Genomic DNA, 20,676 nt, shown 5'->3' with positions numbered 1-20,676 from the left:
GTGTTTTGTTTTCAGCAGAAACGTATTTCACCGTTTCTCACTGTTTAAATATGCTTACTTCCAAACATAATGGCTTTTTGAATGTTGGTATCTTTAAAATTATAAGATTAGTATTTTAACCATTACTTTTTTACAACAAACTTTCAACTTAGGTAGTCATAGTACTAAATCATCCATTATCCCATCATAAGAGCTATCTATAGATTCATTTTATCAAACCTAATTTAAATTTGAAAAAATAACTTAATAATAAAATAGAACACTCATATAAACACATTATCAAAGCAGCTAAATTCTGCTACATTCCTTTCTACATTTTCCTCAGAACAAGTTCTTAAACTGGGTTACTTAGGCTTATTTGAGTCAAAGCTGAGGTACGGAATATTTTGGGGATTTTCTAGTGTCATCAACTTTAATAGAGTATTCACTCTTCAAGAAAAGAGCGTTGAGGGTTGTCTAGGGAATGAGAGCTGTAGAGAGCGTTTCCGATCTAGTGGGATCCTAACCTTGGCCTCCCTTCTCATTTTACATTTGATAATGTTTGTTTTTCAAAATAATCCACATTTAAATCATGATCATAACAAACGGCACAGAAATGACCTAATTTCAGACTCAACCTTTTTATAAACTCAATTTTTATTTTGGTCCTAAACTACAATTTACTTCCAAATGTAATCAAAATTCAAACAAATGTAAACAGTTTCAAAAATAATTTAAAGGCTTACTTGGTTGGGAAGGCTTTCTACAGTCTCCATGAGGCTCTCATGATACCCATGACTTGATTAGACCAATTTTTGTTGTAGTACAAATAACTTAACACTGAATTTATTGTGTTTTTATCTTAGATTTTATGCTCTATTGCAAACAGTTGTTCTGTTGCTTTTTTATAATTACTTTTGATACTAATGTTTTGACATGCACAGAAGACCTTTGAGTTCTATTGTATGAATAAATTATTCTTATTCTGTTCCAACCTGCACTTGATAGCTTAATGAACAATTTTCTGTTTTGATTAAACTGTTTTTTAGGTTATGAAAACTAAAAAAAATGCTTTGATAATTTTTCTTTGAATAGCCACTAGAATGTATTAGCAATTAACACTAGTGACCATTGATAAAGTTCAAAGACACACTACTAGAAGCACTATTTGTTTACAATTGTCAGACATTGCATAACTAGAAAACTCATGGAAACATGTGAGAGGTGTCTCTGTTTAAACATAGGGTTGAAATCAAGGAGTTACATAGGTTATTGTAACTTCTTAGGATTTTTTTTGCTAATGGTGAGTATTAAGAGATTAAAATAAAGACTTTCATTTACTAAAATAAACAGCCATTAGCAGAAATTTCACTATAATCAAGGATTCAAATGATTCAATACAGTTTTTTAAACTTACTTTTAATATCTATTACTGCAACAACATTTCTTACTCCTAAAAATTATGTTAAAAATTCTTAAACTAAAAATGAAAGCCAAAAGGAAAGTAACAAATTATTTTATCAAACCATTATTATGTACATCAAATATGAAAATTATTATACCACACAAAAATCACGGTATCATTAAAAATTTAAAAGAAAATAATAGAAAAATATTGTTTTGGCTTATGTATTAAATTATTTAACTTGCAAACATAAACTTACAAAACAGTTGTTTAGATTAAATCATTAAAAATATCAATCAGTGATCCTACACAATACTGTTCAACAAGTTTTAACTTGTGAAATATTTTTACATATTAACATTTTAATCAGGCAAAGGCATTACTATCAAAATTTTCACAATCTGTTATACTATGGATTTACAGGAACTTAAATGGTCACTCTTAGTTGTAAACCGTTTAATTACAATCTTCACAATTTTTGAGATTGTGCTTGTTTGGGTTTTCGCACATTCATTGAATAAAATAACACATTTACTTACATAAGTTTTGAGATTTTCTTACATTGATATGAACCGATTATCATTTGAGTAGAACTACAAATATTATAAACAAGATCCAAAACCACGAGTTCACATAGCAACCGACTGTTTGGCACAAGGCTTGGTTGTACTTCACTAGGTTATGTGGTTGAGCTAGGAGTAAATTTGGGCTGAATTATGGACGTTTTCCGCACAGGCACTGATTCTGGAGTGGGAATGGCCTCCCCAGTCCCAAATGCCAAATTGGCTTGTGGCGCTTGTCTGGTCTTGAGGGCTGTGGTCTGTTTAGCCATCTGGTAATCACCAGAATCAAAGTACTTTTGCTGAAACAATCAAAGGGAACAACAATAATTAACCCTTTAACGCACTATTTAATTTGAACTGAACACCCCCTAAGTGGTCCACTTAATTTCTTGTTTTTCACAGTTTTGTGACAACATTACCTATACATACATTAAATGATTTTCTGTTAAGCCTATACTTGTAAAAGTGATTATATTGCTAAAATATAAGTATACCCATACAAACATGTACAAAATACCATTACAATATTTTTTAAGACATGTTTACTGGAAGTTCTTTGCTGTACTTATATTAGAAATTTGCAACTGTGTGATATGTCTTGAAGCTGTCCTCTAGGCATAGGCCAGCCTCACATTGGGGACACCAGTAGATTGTGTCCCTTCTTCTGCAGCAAACCACACATCTCCTTTGAGGCTTTGCTTTTTTTCCCAGTTGGTGGAATCTTTTCAATAAAATGTCTTTCAGTTAGGCGCATTGGTGGAGGCTCAGTGGATGGTCTGCCTTGAACTGTTCTTGGTACCTCATGTTGAAATCTTTCCAACATTTCTTTTACTAGGCCTAATGTAAATGTTAAGTGATCAATATTGTTGTGTTTTGACTTCCAAATGATGTATGAGTTCAGAATGGTAATGTTTAGCATACGCTTGAAGACTTTCATGTACCATTTAGTACCTCTTTTCCTTTCCAGTAGATAGTTCTCTAGCATTTGATCTCTAAGGTCCACACCCCCGATATTCTTATTATATTCTACTACAATACCAAACATAACCAAACAAATAAACAGCTACACACAAACAATAACATCGTCATGCCAGCAGACAAAGTCGTTTCACAGTCAATTGCGTAGTTAGAAACAGCTGACAGCAAGCACCACCTTGATCGATGTTTTTCGTCTACTATAAACTACATGTTGAACGGCTTTCGATACATAGGTATCGATACACCGATAGTTCATTTAATCTTTTTTCCAATGATGTATAACTCGAATGTATTACACAGAAAATAACCGAAATGTATTCGTTATAAGATCGGACTGCGCGATGCGTACAGCGTACGTCGCGGGCCGAGTTCAGTGGTAAACACTATACGTACGGCGTATGTCGCGGTGCGTCGAAGGGTTAAACTAGGTAGAATCATTACTGTAGGAATAAAATGTTTTATCATTTCATATCTCCTGCTGAAATTTTACAAATATTATACAATCAAAACATTTTTATTCAAACAATACAATGTTCACTAAATTATAAACTTAAGCAAATTAATTTAATGTAAAAAAAGACCATTCCACTAACTTACTAATAAAGATATCTCAGCAACCAAAATACTTGAACCAAATACCATGAAATTTACTGAAAAATGTTTTGTTCATTGGTGCTCAGCAAAAATATATTTTGCTCTCAGACTTCAGGACTATGGCCCACTCGCTTTTAAAGTTAACTTTTCTGAAGTGGTTCCATAGATAGATGTCTTCCAATAACTTCACTTCTAGAGGTGAAGTTATTGGAAGACACCCTTGTATACACCCTATACAAGGGTGTATCAAATACACATGGGACTGATTATTTTACAAATTTGAAACTTTATTTGATAACACCTGTGAACATATACTATTTTCTACATATTCTCCCATTCTCTAAATGCAAATGACTAAATGCAGTTCTCTCATCAGATTGGGAGCTTCTTTATTTCATCATATAATTAAACTCTTTGAACGTTCTCTTGACCAATGGAGCACAAATACCTCAACCACTTTCTTGCCCCCAAAACGCTAGCCTCCAAGTGCTTCTTTGTAGGGTCCAAAGATGAAAGGCACAAGTAAGGGTTATAGGGTAAATGATGTGTTTCCCATCCTAATGCAACCTCGAGGCGTTAGCCGTATGTGGCCTGACGTTGCAGAAGAATGTCATTTCTGTCCAATTGCTGCTTCCTTTTTCTTTGAAATTATTATTTTTCAGCATTCAGTGCTTTAGAATAATATTGTGCATTGATTGTGATTTCAAAGACAGTTATGTGCCAAATTTCCTCAATCAGATTTTGGACTACCTCAATGTTGACCTCGGTTAAACTCATCCTTGGATGACAATCGTATCTCTCATTCACAAACTTTTTAAGCCCTTCAAAAATGATTTTTGCCAAGCAAACACATGGGTTCTTAACAGACTATTCTACCCAAACTGTGCTAGTAATTGCTACAAAATTTCAATTGAGCTCACTCTTTCCTTGGCCAAAAACTTGATCATAATCTGCTGCTCCACAGGGACATGCATTTACTATATCTATGTATATAAACTTTAGAACTGGAGGTGGTTTTGCTGTCTGGCTAGAGGTCATGTTCGGTGAAGCCATGTAAACATTTTCTGTAATGCTACCAGGAAGACAATTGCATTAGGCCAGTTTTGTATACAAAATCTACATACAAGGGATGTACCCTTGTTAGGACTGCAATGCAATTGTGCGGAAAGTAAAGAGTCATAGTTTGTAATAGTACTCACCATTAGGGCTGTTAAGATTGTTTTAAATTCAACGCTTAACACATTAATAAATAAGAACACGACTGATGAATTTACGTGTTATAAATATGAAAAGGATTTAAATTATGATAAGGAATCATAACAGTCATCAGTTTTCGGATTAAAGCATTCCAGAGATTTCAACAATCCGTATGTGCAGATTATTATTCCCTTTCCAATCCATTTATTTGTATATAGAATATTAGAGGAACCTACTCCAAATACAATTAGGCAAGAAATAAAAGAAATTGTACGCAATTACTTGCATTGTATTTTTTTGTATAGCTCTACTTCTAACAATTATTGCAAATGCTATTAAGGTTGCATTTAAATTATATACACTTTTTAATAACACAAAATATCTACCAACATTGTTTATAGTTAAGATTTTTGTTTTTGTTTTTTTAATAAGAGTATAAACCCGGTTTCTTTTTTTTTAATTACTAACTAGTTATGTATGGATTCTAATCTTCCATCCCTTGCTACTATTAAAGCATATAGCTCAATGTTTTTGATTATTTTTCATTGTGCTTCATAAAATTATGTACAGTTGATGTAATGTTTACAGACATAAAAAAAACACTTGCAAGCCATCATCAGTTCATTGAATTACAAATAAAACACAAACAGCTGATGTAAACTCATAGTATTACGTACATGGATGTAATCCTAGCACTCACTAATAACAGTAAAGATAGCAGCATGAACTCCATGTTGTCAGTAGACCTCTGATGATTGGAATGGCTTAGGTAACGTTTTCTATGGATGCGAATTCTGACGAAAATCTGTTCTGACGAGTACGTCCGAAACCCTCGTCAGAACAAGGCGGTTACAGTGTGCGCGTTTTCAGATCTTCTGATAGTCATTACGTGTCAAAGCCGCCCAGCTAAATGGATGAACTCAATGAACAATATTTTCTTGAAAGCCCGTTATTAAAAATAATGTTGCTGAATAGGGTAAAAACAGAATATGGTAACCCGATATTTGGTACTATGTATGTAATAATGTATTTAATTGGTCAAATAAAATTTATTTATTAATTATAACAAAACAATCTCATTAAAAAAAAAACAAATTAGATTCATAAAATTATTGAAAATCTGATTGACATAACAATTAACCCTAGAAATAAAACAACCTTGTTTGATAAAAAGAATAATTTTCCTAAAAACTGATTGACATAACAATTAACCCTAGAAATAAAACAACCTTTGTTTGATAAAAAGAATAATTTTCCTTAAAAAAAAAATAGTTTTACTGAAAACCCACATTTTACCCACACTTTCCATAAATTGTGCTGAGTTCTGCTGCAACCTTATCCCGATTCTTCCGAGCAAGATCTCTGTTGTGGTAATTTTTATCTCTCATGTCCCATAAACACCTGTTCTTGTACACAAGACCGATTAATTTATCAATATCCATGGTTAATTTAAGTTAATAACTCTAAGCTTCGACGCACAGTGTGAAACAAGTTGCTGGCCGCACGAAAAAATCAAACTTGTTTGATCGCTTAAATCGACTTCGTGTCTTTTCTGACGCAAAAGTCGCTGCCACTGTAAACAGTATCATTAGAAAATAGGCTTTTGCTTGTTCGGAACGACTTCCGTACGAACTCGTCAGTGATCGTCAGAACAGATTTTCGTCAGAATTCGCATCCATAGTAACCGTTACCTTAATCTACCTTCCACCCATGATTAAGCATTAGAAATTAGGCTAGTCATCATATGTAGTGCTTAATTTTTGTCTGCTGTGATCAGAAAAATATAGCCCCCAAACAAAATAACACCATTACATTTATGCTTTATATTGATTATTCACTATGGTATAGTTTTTATACTGGTGGTCTTAATGTTCTATTGAGTGTTATGAATTCAACTGATTAGTAATATAGCACTAATTACCCCTTTTGCAAGTTTTTTCTGCAGGAAAGCTGAATGCCCACTAAGAGGAATACCGGATGCCATTGGATACTTGGCTTTTAGTTTTGCCTCTTCTAGTTTTTCAACCTCATTTGTTGACATCTGTAACAAATATGGTGTACTTATATTAACACTGAAATCGATCCACATTGTCAGCCAAAAATTCTTAATAGTATATATGTTCATCGTATTTAAAATAAGTTTATGACCTCTTAAATTATGGAAGAGGGGAAAATCCCTTCAGATACTATTAAGGTGTGGCAATCAATGGTCTTCTCTTAAAAATAAACCACTTTCTTTGCTGTTAAACAGTTAACCTATTGTAGAACTATTTGATTTGGTGGTGTAGATTGCTGCAGTGGGTACAAATTAATTTGCACACCAAAGACCCTCATGATCAAAGACATAATTACAATATCTTTGCTTAAAGTGGATAGCAATAGTTCCAGATCATGGACATGCTCCAAACAGAACATTCCAACATTATTTCAAGTTCAATATTGTGTTTTAACCTATTGTCCAATTATTTTTTATGACTAAATTGTATTAAAACTAATAAAAAACTAAAGCAGCATTACATTCACCACAGTTGCCCAACTTCCCTTCTTTGAGGTCACAAGCCTCAGCAAAAATCTACAAGCACATAAAGTATGATAATATCATTCCAACTATATGTGCCCTATCACTTCCACCCTCACTCCCTACCTGCCACTCTCTAATAATAAATGGTCAACTACAGACAAACTTAAATCACACTTGATAACTGAACCAACACCAGAAAAAAAATACAGAAACCCAAAATCGAGCTGAATTACGACACTTCACTTGCCATCGTTTTCATAGACAATGATAATTTGAAATTAAGTCCACCAACACAACATACCATCCAGATATCTTGTCTCAAAACAAACGTGAGGTAAGATTCATCCAACATGCTAAGTCGCCACCCGCTGAAAATGGAAGACATTAACTGGCTTGATGTCCCTGTGTTTTTGGTCCATTTTATGCAGGGACTTTTCGAACTCGTCTGACACACATTGGGTTAAGTGGTGTTTTCACTAAAATTCACCTCTCTTCCACCTTTTACAATGATCTGAAACTACTGATGTTGTATTACATCACTCTCAGCAAGGGGTATTAGCAAATTTATTTTACTTATTTTTAAACTTCTTTTTCTGACATATTCTTTTTGATTATTTACTGTACACTTGAGGATGAACATTAAATGTCCACTATTATAGACCTTCCACTTGATTTTGCTATCAAGCATTGTAGTTACAATATTTCTTGGTGTTACAATTCTATATTTTACTTGACTTTCTTTTTATATGACATACCACCTCTCCATCTCTGCCTTTTCTTTACAATCTATCTGTAGTGCCCTGTTCTTTGCCATTTCAGTAGTTACAATACAAGCCATGGTGTCAATTCCCTCCTCCTCGTCTTATTAATGGCTTCAAGTGGAAAAAACATTCAAGTCATTGCTCCAGGCTCAATTACACCCCAATTTCCTTGCCACTTGTCGTCTCTTCTTATACCGTCTACCTCTCTCCATTTGTGGGCTATGAAAAAAGATGCCTCTATCAGAAATATTCTATAACAGCTCGTAAATGTCAGAGCAATCGTTCTTTGCACCTTGTTCAGCTGTTTTCTTATTTCCTTATTTTAATCGTGCTTATATAACATTACCAAGAGACTATTGTTACCAGCAAGTGGTTTTCTAAGTAAGCTCCACTTATATTTTTCACTTGACTTGAGATTCCAGTAGCCACACTATTTGTCTGTGCCGTGACTTCTCCAATATTTCTGAAAATTTTGGTTTGTACCTAACCATATACCAAGGTACTTCAGTTTCGATTTTAGATAGATTTGAACACCACGTATCATGAGGGTCAATGGGACAGAGTGTTCAACTAGTTATGACACCAACTTTTGTTTTTTACACAGGATAGCTCCAATGAAAAGACTATTGGATCGAGTAAACTGGATGAGGTGCAGATATGGGAATACTACTAAAGATAACATTAAGTGGATGTACAAAAAATATAATAGCGTAAAGTGATTTAATTTAAAGACTTTTTTTAAAAAACTATGACTTACTATAGTTTGTGAGTAAAATATTACATTTCTTTTTAACCCTTTTAACCCCGGCCATTAAATCAAGTGATGTGCCAGAAATCCCAAGCCATTTTCAGACAAAATGTAAGGGTTTTGTAAAAAATTCATAACTCAGTTATTTTTTAAGATATTTAGGTAATTCTTTTTTTTGTTTTACTTCTTTATACATTTAGCTTACAGACATATACAAATAAAATTATTATTTTGAAAGTAATTTTTTTTACATACATATGAATATATAAAAAATAAATAAAAATGAAAAAATTTCAAGTTTGATCATGGAAACCATAATGGATAAAAAAATATTTGACACAAAAATACCCATTTACTTTATGATATATTTAATCCTTAATAAAAGGAAACAAAAATTATAGGCCTACCTGATTTACAAGTGGAGTAACATCAATTTATGTAAAGCCGTGTAAATTTTTCTTTTTGCCATTTTTGGCCAAGGCAACGTAACAAGACCTTTAAAATTCACTGTACTTAAAATAAACATAAAACCAAAGTTATTTCTGACAAAATAACTAAAACTGTTCATAATCTAAATTTAAAAAAAGTTTTAAAACAATATTTACATCACTACAAAATGTAAATTTTCAAGATATCCATCACTCAAATCGTCGTCACTAATCACATCCACACCATTTGCAACTAGGTTACTAATTAGTGTATTTTCACTTACGGGAGACTTTGAACGATGTCTTTTACTCATTTTGAAATCAAACAAATAATAAACTAAACTTTAACTGCCGTACTTTACACTGATTTAACCTAAAACTGTGAAGAACAGCTGATATACGTGATATACAGCTGTCTGCAACAAGCGTGAGCAGTCAGTCGAGACGAACTGCAATTGCTCAGTCACAGACTGACAAAATACGAAGTCAAACCATTACAAACTAATATATTTCGATGCAAAATATCTTTGTGCACAAGTCTGTGAAATTTCAAAGCATTTGGTGAAATAGGTGGCCAGTAAAGTAATAAAAAGTGCACGTCCGCACTATACGGACGTCGGGAGTTGACGCCATTTTTACGACGTCCGTATAGTACGGACGTCGGGGTTAAAAGGGTTAATAACCAAGCTCTTTTATGATTGTTTATTTAATAAACTATAATTTTAAAATATTTTGTTTGAATCTTTAAATTTTTAAGGATAAATCACTGATACCTTTCAAATGAGTTTTGTGAAGAGTGAATACAAGTACGCTTATTATCCGAAAGCGTATTATATGGCATCATGTGCATAATTCTATTTATAGCCTTAGAACATAACGGAAAGCGAGATAGTAGCATAATAGTATTCACAGCAATAACGCTAACCTTAATGTTATATTAAAAGGTTTATGGAACAAAAAGAGCGCATGGATTTGAGTAGCATAGTATCAGTGAAGGGGAGCTGTCTGTGACCGCCGAGCGATGCTATTTTGAAGGTTAGATCATCCAGTTTTAATAGCAATAGCACAGTGGACCGTGCAGCATTGGGTGTTTGCTGATGAACAGTATTTTCAATTCAATTAAATCTGTCATCAATATTTTACAAAACTTTCGTAAAGTATCATAAAACAATACTATGTTGAGTAAACTAGTTTCGTCCAATAGGATAAGTTACAAAGAATAAATTGACTAGTCATCCTCTTACAGCGTGAACTTCACAAAACGTTGACAATGTCAAAGACTCAGTTCTTCATAGTCCTCACCGCTTGACTAAGCGGTGTCCTCCAACCTTGGAGTATCACATTGATCGATAAAGCGCATCCTGTCATGTGACTTTAAATTCCATCCTTAGAAGATTATGATTGTTCAGAAGGTTCAAGAACGTGTTTTGGAGCAAAGAATTTTATGTGAGAGAATGCTTGATATCATTGCAACTGAAAATGCTGTTTTAATGGTGAGCGATGAAGCTCACTCCATTTGAATGGACCTGTAAGCAAGCGGAATTGTCGCTATTGGTCAGGTTCATAAAATACCCACAAGAAATTCATAAAATACCACTGCAGTCTTAAAGTTACGGTGTGGTATGGGGTCTAAAAAATTGGTATTGTTGGACATTATTTATTACAGAGGGTGGTGCAATTGTCACAATTAATTCTCAACTTTATGAAGAAAGGCTTATATATGTGAATTTTAAGGTAAGTACTAACTTGAATATATTTTACAATCTGACATGTACAAGTTGAAGTGTCTAAAACTTTTTAAAGTGGAAACTACTCCACTCCTTCATTCATTGTTATTACCATTTTCTTTTAATTTAGACCCTTTGAACCCAGGTCACCAATTGCTCAGAAGCTAAAATATAAAAAAAGCCATATACTTTAAGTTATGTGCTACGCAGAATTAAAATTTAGTAAAACCTAATAATATAATAACAAATGCTGTTTTTACAACACATTTACTGAGATCTAGTGCTTTTAACTACTTGGTTATAAAATCTAATAAAAGAATATAAATATATATCATTCTATAAAACAACTTTGACAAAATAAAAATTATCTTTTAAGTTTAGAAGCTTTGCAGATAAAATGGCATTAGAATAATGTCACGCCTTAAAAACTTTGGTTACTAAATTTTTTTTATGAGCATCATTTACAAATTGTGATATTCCTATTTATTTGTCAACTAGATAATAATAGCAATTATTTGACTCTTATTTTCATCATGTACAGTAGACGAATGTATACATTTATACATTATTCAAACGTTCATTAATAAATCTTCTCCTCGTCTTTAATTTCTTACAAACACAATTTATAACTCACTTACCTCTGGTTTCACAAATACATGGTCTTTATTTGAATCTGGTGTAGGTTCATCATCTTGCACCATTTTTTCAACTTCTTGTTCAGACATTTTTACTGAAAATTTTAAAATTAATTACAATTAGGATATAACACATACGATTTATTTTTAATCAGGATCACATTGCATTCTCTTATATAAAGAGTTACAGAAACTGCATAAGTTACCAAGTACTTCTATTATTCATGTTACTAAGTACTTCAACATGTCACATTTTTACAAAGACTATTTATAATATAATAAACATTTTAATAGAACATGCTCTTATTTCAATTCCAATCGAAAGAGGCAGCTAATGGATCTATTGTAACAAGGAAATTAATTTCATCGTACTTGAAAGATGTTAACCCATCAAATAAAATGTTTGGAAAAATGAAGTATTAGTTTGTTGCAAAGAGATTTTCTTACCATCTCCATCCTGACCTAAGGAAGACGTGTAGTAGCTGAAATCGTCTACTTATACACAACTCCTTAGGTGAAGAGGTGAAGTGAAACAGGTCACAATGCAAAAAACAACAAGACCCTATGCTCATAGTTTTGTTTGCAACGACACGTCGAAACGGGGTTTGATCGTACTCATTTGGTTTATGTCTAAACTATGGAATTGATTGAATGTCATTGAAGTCTGGCACTTAATAGGCTCACACATTTGTGTCTTTTTTGTCTGCTGGGGAATTTAAACATACCTTTTTTGAATGATTATCTGTTTATCTGTTCCCAGAACGTATAGAGAATGAAATGAGTATTCATTTTTTAATTTGCACACTTTAAACTTCAAACTGAAAACAAATTACTCATATCAGTTTCTTTAACATTAGTCAAGATCACTCAGAATAGAGCCGCAGCAGTGAAGGTGTTATTAATCATCCTAATAATTGAAAACAAAAACTATAGCTCTGTACATTTAATTTAGTCAGTGAACTACATATTTTCATATTTAAATTGTATTAATCATATGTAATATGCAATATTTTGGTTTCTCTTGTTTATGGTTGATTTTTGTAGAAGTCTTTTTTAATATTTTCAATAAATTTATCAATAATTTTAAAAGTTGAATTCTAATGTCACTTGATTTACAACCACCATTCAACATTGACAATTAATTGAAACACAATAATATAACTTTTAAAAGGACAAAACAGATTACTGGAGATATGTAGTTGTTATTTTGAAAGTTGAAATGTACAGTTTGTATGTTGTACTTCTGTCCAAACAAAATTTCATTTTACAACTTCAAAACATTGAAGATTTTCCCTCTAATTTTTTAGATGAGCCCATTTATTTTTAAGACATACACTACGCTAAAATATTAGATATAAAAAACTGGCAGAGAGCTGGTCCACAAACAAACAGGATTCCCAAGTCCAAAACTCTTTAGGGATTTATTTGTTGAGTCTACTCATTTTTGTATTGCATTGATTTTGTTTTGTGGTATAAAATGGTGTTTTCCATTGAAATTTAAAGAGTGCATTTTTACAAGTCCACTTCACATAATTTATTGATTTCTTTCTGGAAAGTTCTTAAAAGTGTTTAGGGGGATAACAATATTAATCCTGGTGGAATGGTGTTGGGCTTAAGTTATGCAGATCAAAACTTCATTACATCGTGCAAACTCAGGAAATGCAATACACAATATTTTTCTAAATCCTGAGAAGAAACACAAACAGTTCAAAGCTATGCTTAACAGTTGAGGAATGCCAGTTATATTTCATATTATACTTTGGAGGACTTAGGCGATGAATATGCAAATATTGACTCAAAATGTTTTTATAAACACTGAGCATTTTTAAATGGCTGCAAGAAAAGGAGCTAGCTCCTTAAATTTGAAGTATCCTGTTTGTAGTGGGAAGATGAAAACTAGAATTAAAGGTAGAAATAAAATAGTGTTTACAAGTCAGAACAAACACGACGTTGCAAAAATCGCACTTAAGAAGACTTTTTTTTACAATCTAAATTTGGTATTGTGAGTATACCGTAAATCATGTACTATTTTAATTGAAGTCAAACAATCTATGACATTAATGAATGTAGTTCTGACGGCATCAGTACCTGCAGAAATACCATTTCAGATTGGCTAAAGAAATCGTCAGTACTACACTGTGGAGACTTGTTTGCTTTATTTAAAATTGTGACTATCTTTATTTCACAAGCAGTTACGTTTATCCATAAAAATACATACAGTAAGTAAATGTTATTATTTTGTTGCAATTATATGCATTACTATCTAAAGATTGCATAGAAAACTAGCTATAACCAGATTGTTCTTTGAAATATCTGTTACATTATTTGGTCTGACATTTTGCTTTCAGTCCTTTGGACGGTCATGAATATCAATGATTCCATATCATTTGATAATCATCATCCGATTGTATTGGTGGCCACTTATTATACTGCAGCCCTACTCTCCTATGCCTTAAGTTAGAATTTTGACAAATACTGTGAAGTGGCTAAAGTAAGCAGTCACCAGTTTACTATCCTTAACTCTTTTAAATGACCTACTTTGCATTAAAAAATCAACAAATCATGCTACATTGATCTTGTAAACTAGTACGCCTATTTCATATATAACCAGGCTATGATTTACAATGTTATAAATCATTTTAGGCCTATGCATTTGTAATTTTTACATAGACTTGATAGACAACTGTAAAAATATTTTAATTCCACCCATTTTCATATCCTTATTTATTGTTATGAATATATTATCTGAATTGTATAACAAATACATTAATTGAATAATTCATTATTACTATATTACCATATTCCATTAACCATTAAATCCCTCTTTTTCTTCAAGAATTTCTACTAGTCTAAAACAATCTAAACACTACTAGTCTAAATTAATCAAAACAACGATCATGATCGCAACATTCTCCACCACACATTTGGGAAATGTATCAAAAATTATAACAAAAATATTTATATATTGTATGCTAAAGAAACAGAAATTATGTTAAAACATTTTAGATTGTAAATTTAAAACCTTACCATACAAGGATACTTCTAATTCCTTACAACATGCAGATAAATCACATTGACATTACCAAACCAACTCCATCCAATGCTCATTCACCTTTATTCAATGCTTCAATTATAACGATTCAATTCAACGGAAAAACGTTACGGAAAGTCTTCTTTACATCTCACACGAAACAGTATGGGATCTTATGTCACAAGATCATAATCACTAAAAATTGTTTATTAAATGAAAAAGTGTTTGTATTTAAATAAGATATTAATAGTTCAACATTATAAAATAACTTAAATAATTAATTAACAATCGGTAGATAAAAAAGTCTTATATTTGTTAATGAATATTTCATACATAAAGGTCAAATAATTACCGTAATGGAAATTTAAAAGAATATTCAGCACCTACAGTAAACTTAAGATTAGGCTATCACAAAGCAATTGATGATAAAATATTAGGGTAATAAAACACGTTCAATGAAGTTAACATTAAGCTTAAAACTTCAGCAGGAATTGGTGGGTTTTGTATGGCCGTCAGATTCTGTGATAGTGAATTGACAAAACCCCTCATAGAGTTGGTGGACAAATCCATTAGTAGCTACACTATTCTGGAGTACTATGAGGTGGTGAAAGTAAAGCCAATTTCAAAGGGTAAGTGATGCGTTTGATGTTTGCAGCTCTCATTCAATTTCCCTCCTTTATGTAGTCTAAAATTATTGATATAGTAGTCGGTGACCAGCTGACATTTTACTCAGATCTGGAGGAAAATAAACTTCTATTTGAGGGGTAATGTGGCTTCAGAAGATATGAACGGAATTGGTATTAATTGACCTTTTTAAATTTCCAGGATAGAAACTTCAAAAAAGCAGACTGGTGTGCATTCTCCAATACTGCCGAGAAAGCCTCTGTACAAATTCTAACTGTCAAGGCCAAAGGTGACATAGAATATGAGGATTTTATGAAAATTCTGAAAGAATCAATTATAAATGCAGTGCCAAAATGTCACAATGGCCCAAAAGGTATTGGTTTTAACTCAAAATCCTGGTGGACACCAGAGTGTTCCAGGGCAGTTGCCATCAGAAGAAGGTATTTTAGCCAATTTACGAAGGAGATGGCACCTGTTAACTATAGCCACTACAATAAAGCTCATTATGAAGCAAAACAAATCATAGTCAAAGCTAAACAATCTGCATGGCATTCACTATGCGAAAGATTAAATTATAATAATAACTCTCAAATATGGCAAATGATAAATGGACTAAGGCAAGGAAAGAATGCTTCAAATAGTTTCGAAAAGTATTTAGCAAATGACAAGGACCTAAGCTATAAATTCATGAAAACTATCTCCCCAGATTATGTTCCAGAAAAATCAGAAACTGACCTCCCCATCTTCATGAAAAATAGTAATAATCACCAACTTGAGGGTGAATTCAAAGAAATCGAACTGGAACATGCCATCAAATCTAGGTCCAAGTCCACTGCCCCTGGATTGGATGGTATTAACTATTTAATCTTAAGAATGTTGCCCCCTTCAGCCAAAACCCTTCTGCTAATTGTCTTTAACAACATTTGGCAGGGAAAGAGCATCCCGGAATACCTGAAAAACATAAAGGTAATAGGCATATTAAAACCAACAAAAGATAGGACATCTGAAAACTCATATAGGCCTATCTCATTAATATCCTGTATTATGAAAATATTCAATTTAATGATTAAATACCGCCTAGAATGGTTTACCACTAAGAACAAACTTATTCCTGACAACCAATTTGGTTTCAAAAAGAAGAGTGGAAGCAATGACTTCCTGCTGACCCTGATAACCGAAGCTCAGGTAAGCCTTACAAACGATAGAACTGCAGTTGTTGCATCCCTGGACCTAAGTAGTGCCTATGACTCAGTCTCCATACCAACACTTGCAAGTAAGTTATATGTTTTAGGAATCCCAGCAAAATTTATAATGCACATACCAACACTTGCAAGTAAGTTATATGTTGTCCCAGCAAAAATTTATAATGCACATTTTTAAATGGTTTAGTTGTAGAAGGTTGACCTTCATCAGCAATCAGGGTACCTTCATCAGAACTGCATATAGAGGCCTTCCCCAGGGGTGTGTGCTCAGTCCAATATTATTTTCACTGTATACTGCAGATATCGGTAGGTATATGCCAAGACAGGTACAACCTCTACTGTACGCAGATGACATAACCCTAATCTGTAGTCATAAAGAGCTATACATTATTGCAGCTGGGATCCAAGAAGCCTTGTCCAGCCTTGAACAATACCTGTTAAAGGTATCGCTTAATATAAATCCAAGAAAGTGTAAAATTATCATAATAAGTAGAAGGAAAGAAATCATAAATCCCACATTGACTGTTGACAATCAAGTCATTCCTGTAGTCAATAGCCATAAGATCTTAGGTATTATAATCGATAATAAATTAAACTTTAAGGAGCACATCCAATCACTGGTAAGCAAATCCCTAAAAGACCTTGACATCCTGAGGTCACTGGCCTGTGGGAGGCTAGGTGTCCACCCGCAGCTTCTAACAAAGGTATATAAAAGTGTAATTAGATCTAAGCTGGAGTATGGTTGCTTTATTTTTGGTCATGCCCCAAAAGTCAACCTTAAAAGCCTACAAATAGTCCAAAACCATGCTTTAAGATGCATTCTCGGAGCTATGAAATCTTCCCCAACTAATACTCTGCATGCAGAGGCAGCATTACCCCCCTTACATACAAGGAGAGAATTCTTAACAGAGAAAATATTGTTTAAAACACTAAGTAATCCACAACACCCATGCTATGTGAATATAAGATATTTACATGCAGTAGCTTATCATCATAAGTACTGGGTCAAAAAAACCAAACCACTATACATGGAACTGGTGAACACAGTAGATAATCTGGCGAATCTAAACAATATTGCAGTAAGTGATTCAAATCTTTTGGAATTCGTTGATAGCCCCCTACTGCTTAAGAACTTAAAAATATCATTTGAACTAGAGATTGATGACACAGTTGGGAAAAAATCATTACTCCCACCAGAAGCCATTAAAGCATTATTTCTAGAATTAATGAGAAAGAAATATGAAAACTATCTAAGAATTTACACTGATGGCTCACGAAGCAAGGATGGCCAAGGCTCTGCCGTGTATATACAGGACTTAAAAATAGAATACAAATATAAACTTCCAAACCAGGCATCCAGCTATTCCGCAGAACTGTATGCCATAAAGAAAGCTGTTGAAATAGCAAACGAACAAAATTATGATAACATTGTAGTATGTTCTGACTCAAAAGCTGCTATACTAGCCATAAAGGCAGCAAGTTCAGCAGATTATGAAGAAAATCTGGCATCAGCCATTACAATCTGCATGATGAGAGGTAATAAATACTTCACTTTTCAATGGGTACCAAGTCATGTGGGGATAGGTCCCAATGAACATGTAGATAGGCTGGCAAAAGAGGCAACCCAAGCAGGTGAAGAACCAACAGATTTTAAAGTGTCATTGGAAGATTTTGTTGGCGCGATTAAACAATCACTACTTGCCCCTGATAGCCCCTCCCCATGGTATCATAATTACAAACTGAGTAGAAATAAAATAAGAACGATAAATAGACTAAGAATTGAACATGCTTGGGTCAATGAAACCCTATTTATGATAAATTGTTATTTCACTCCGTTATGCCTCAAATGCAATGCAGGTTCCATAGAAAGTCTTCAACATTTAATCTTTGATTGTGTGCAATATAACGACTTCAGACATGAATTGCTCACTAAACTGAAAGCGAAGAAAATAGATCCACCTTATATATTGAAAGATCTTTTAACGAGCTTTGATATGGAAATAATACTGGAAATTGTAAGTTTTCTTAAATCTATAAATAAGGTAATATAAAAAAAACACATACTAACATAACTTAAGTCTTGAAAGTGACCTGTCTTAAGAACACGAATGTCTTCACCATGGGTTATAACAAAATGTTCTCTCCAAGGCCCATTTCCTGTTTCTGGACTAGGAAGCCGCCTGAAGGGTCTCTGGCGTGAAGCATTCTATCCTTGGAGTTGGGTGCACAACAGTTCCTATTTAATCCTACACACATCAAATACCTTCCTTAAAGAAATTCCCCCAACTTCTTTCAAAGTAACACAACAAACAATAGGAAGTATTAACAATAGACTTAAGGTTGTGACTTAATAGGTTGTGACTAAAACTAACAAATAAAAACAAAAAATAGAAAACACCCACAACACCGAGAACACCAAGAACAACCTTGTCTCCAAGCATACAACCCTCGTGGATACTGAGTGCAATAGTGAACTTACTGTGTGTAAAAAGTGTAAACTGGTCATACATACAAGAATGTTTATCGAGGTTCCATGCTCAAAGTAAGCAGAACCTGCTGAAATTCAGCAAACAAGAGGAAGAAAGAAAGAAAGACCTTTTTAATGGGTGCGTTTATGCAGTCGAGGTTGTCCGAATAACAACAAGAATTATATAACGCAAAACCCAATAAAAATTGCGTGAACTTAATAAGAATTTTCTCATAGATGAAGCAGATAGGAGTTTCCCCTAGACCGTAACAAGCTTATTAATCCTCCGTATGTAAATGCTTTATTTATATTATATTCATCGGGTCAAAAAGGCAAATCCTACTATGGAATTAGAAATATCTTAGACCGGAAGTAGACATGTTTTAATCAGGGTAGGTTTCCGAGTGCTCTATATAAGTAAATATATATTTTTGTCTATCAAAGCGATAAGACAAACTCAGTTATGGCAACGTTAGTAAATTTAACCGACTGGAAGTACACAACTTTTGACCGAGGTGGGCTTCTCAGTCCTACGTATGTATATTATAGTTTCTTAGTCGGGACTACAAGATAAAATCAACTATGGCACCGGAAATTATATAGACAGGAAATGTATAAAAAGGACTGGAAGTAAACCGAAATAGGTTTATGAGACCTATGAATTTTTAATTTTTTGGTTGGGCCAACAAGGCAAATACAATTATGACGTCGGAAATACTGTATAATAAATTAGAACCAGATATTATGCTACATTTGCAAAACGTTATATAACAGTTAGGTTAAAGTATGATTCTCTTAACTATGACCACTATAATATTATATACCTGATGTATGCTTATACGTTTGGAATATGTCTTAGGACTATATTATATTACATAATAAGTGCTTTACTAAGTATTATAAGGATTTCGAGTATACAAATCTCGTGTGAATTCGCGGTAACAGCTAGTACTTAGTAACTTATGAAGCCATTTATTTATTAACCAATCAGAGACGAGGAGCCATGACTAGCCTCCTTTCAGCGTGTTACCCAACTAGCGTCACTACCCGACGAAGAAATTATTAATCGTGACACCGATCACCATGTGTGAGTTAACTGGATCTTCTAGTTATCTATATTAAATATGCTTGTTTAAAATTACTTGTTGATTAGGATTCAAAGAAATATTTTGTCAGAACTACTCAAAAAGTAATATTTTTACGTATAAGAGACTACAATTTTATATCAAAACTGATCCTAAGATAATAAAAAGAAACTCGTGTATCAACTTTTAGTTCGTATAAACAAAGTAGCTCAGTATTTTGATTATAATTGCATTTGTGGGCATAACCGGGTTAAACATCTTGAACAGTTGCATTTCGTTTTGAATATTCTAAGGAAGACTGGATACGTCAAGACAAGTTATAGTTGTTCAAGGAAAACGTATTTAACTTGCCCATAAGAACAGTGCTGATGGCTTTCACCCGGTTGAAGATCGAGATGATGCAATCAAAATCAACCTGCTCCAAGAAATGTAATATTGCTTCGCTCACTTTTGGCTGTTATAAACTACTACACAAGGTTATACCTAATTTTACAATCAATGTGTTTCTCACTTTACAAGATACTACACAAAACTTCTACATAGGAGTAAAATAAGGATAGCAATCACGCATTCAACCAAATCATATGATCATATGTTAGTTTGGTTATTTAAACGCATATGTGACAGATATGGCCAAATACAAAATAATTGAATCGTAAAAAGTAAGGGCTTTGTGGTGTAATGGTAGCACATTCACCCGGCAAGTGAGAGATCCGGATTGTTAAATTAAA

At 33.1% G+C, this 20,676-nt stretch overlaps 1 protein-coding gene across 3 annotated transcripts; it reads right to left on the bottom strand.

The window, feature by feature from the left end:
* Positions 1-1,825: 1,825 nt before the first annotated feature.
* On the bottom strand, positions 1,826-20,315 carry LOC124354910 (cAMP-regulated phosphoprotein 19). 3 transcript variants are annotated; one of them, XM_046805711.1, is made up of 4 exons: positions 20,297-20,315; positions 11,540-11,631; positions 6,638-6,757; positions 1,826-2,246 (listed from the first exon to the last, which is right to left on the bottom strand). In XM_046805711.1, exons 1-4 carry the CDS (start codon positions 20,298-20,300, stop codon positions 2,064-2,066), a joined length of 399 nt encoding a protein of 132 aa, XP_046661667.1. In that variant the 5' UTR covers positions 20,301-20,315; the 3' UTR covers positions 1,826-2,063. The 3 variants fall into 3 exon arrangements, with proteins under 3 accessions (XP_046661667.1, XP_046661668.1, XP_046661666.1); XM_046805712.1 differs by lacking the exon at positions 20,297-20,315 and adding an exon at positions 14,564-14,723; XM_046805710.1 differs by lacking the exon at positions 20,297-20,315 and adding an exon at positions 14,334-14,462.
* Between the last annotated feature and the right edge of the window lie 361 nt (positions 20,316-20,676).

This window comes from Homalodisca vitripennis, chromosome 2, assembly GCF_021130785.1.
Source record: "Homalodisca vitripennis isolate AUS2020 chromosome 2, UT_GWSS_2.1, whole genome shotgun sequence".
Taxonomy (NCBI): domain Eukaryota; kingdom Metazoa; phylum Arthropoda; class Insecta; order Hemiptera; family Cicadellidae; genus Homalodisca; species Homalodisca vitripennis.
The sequence above is the reverse complement of the archived record's forward strand: the minus strand, read 5'-3'. Positions and strand labels throughout refer to the sequence as shown.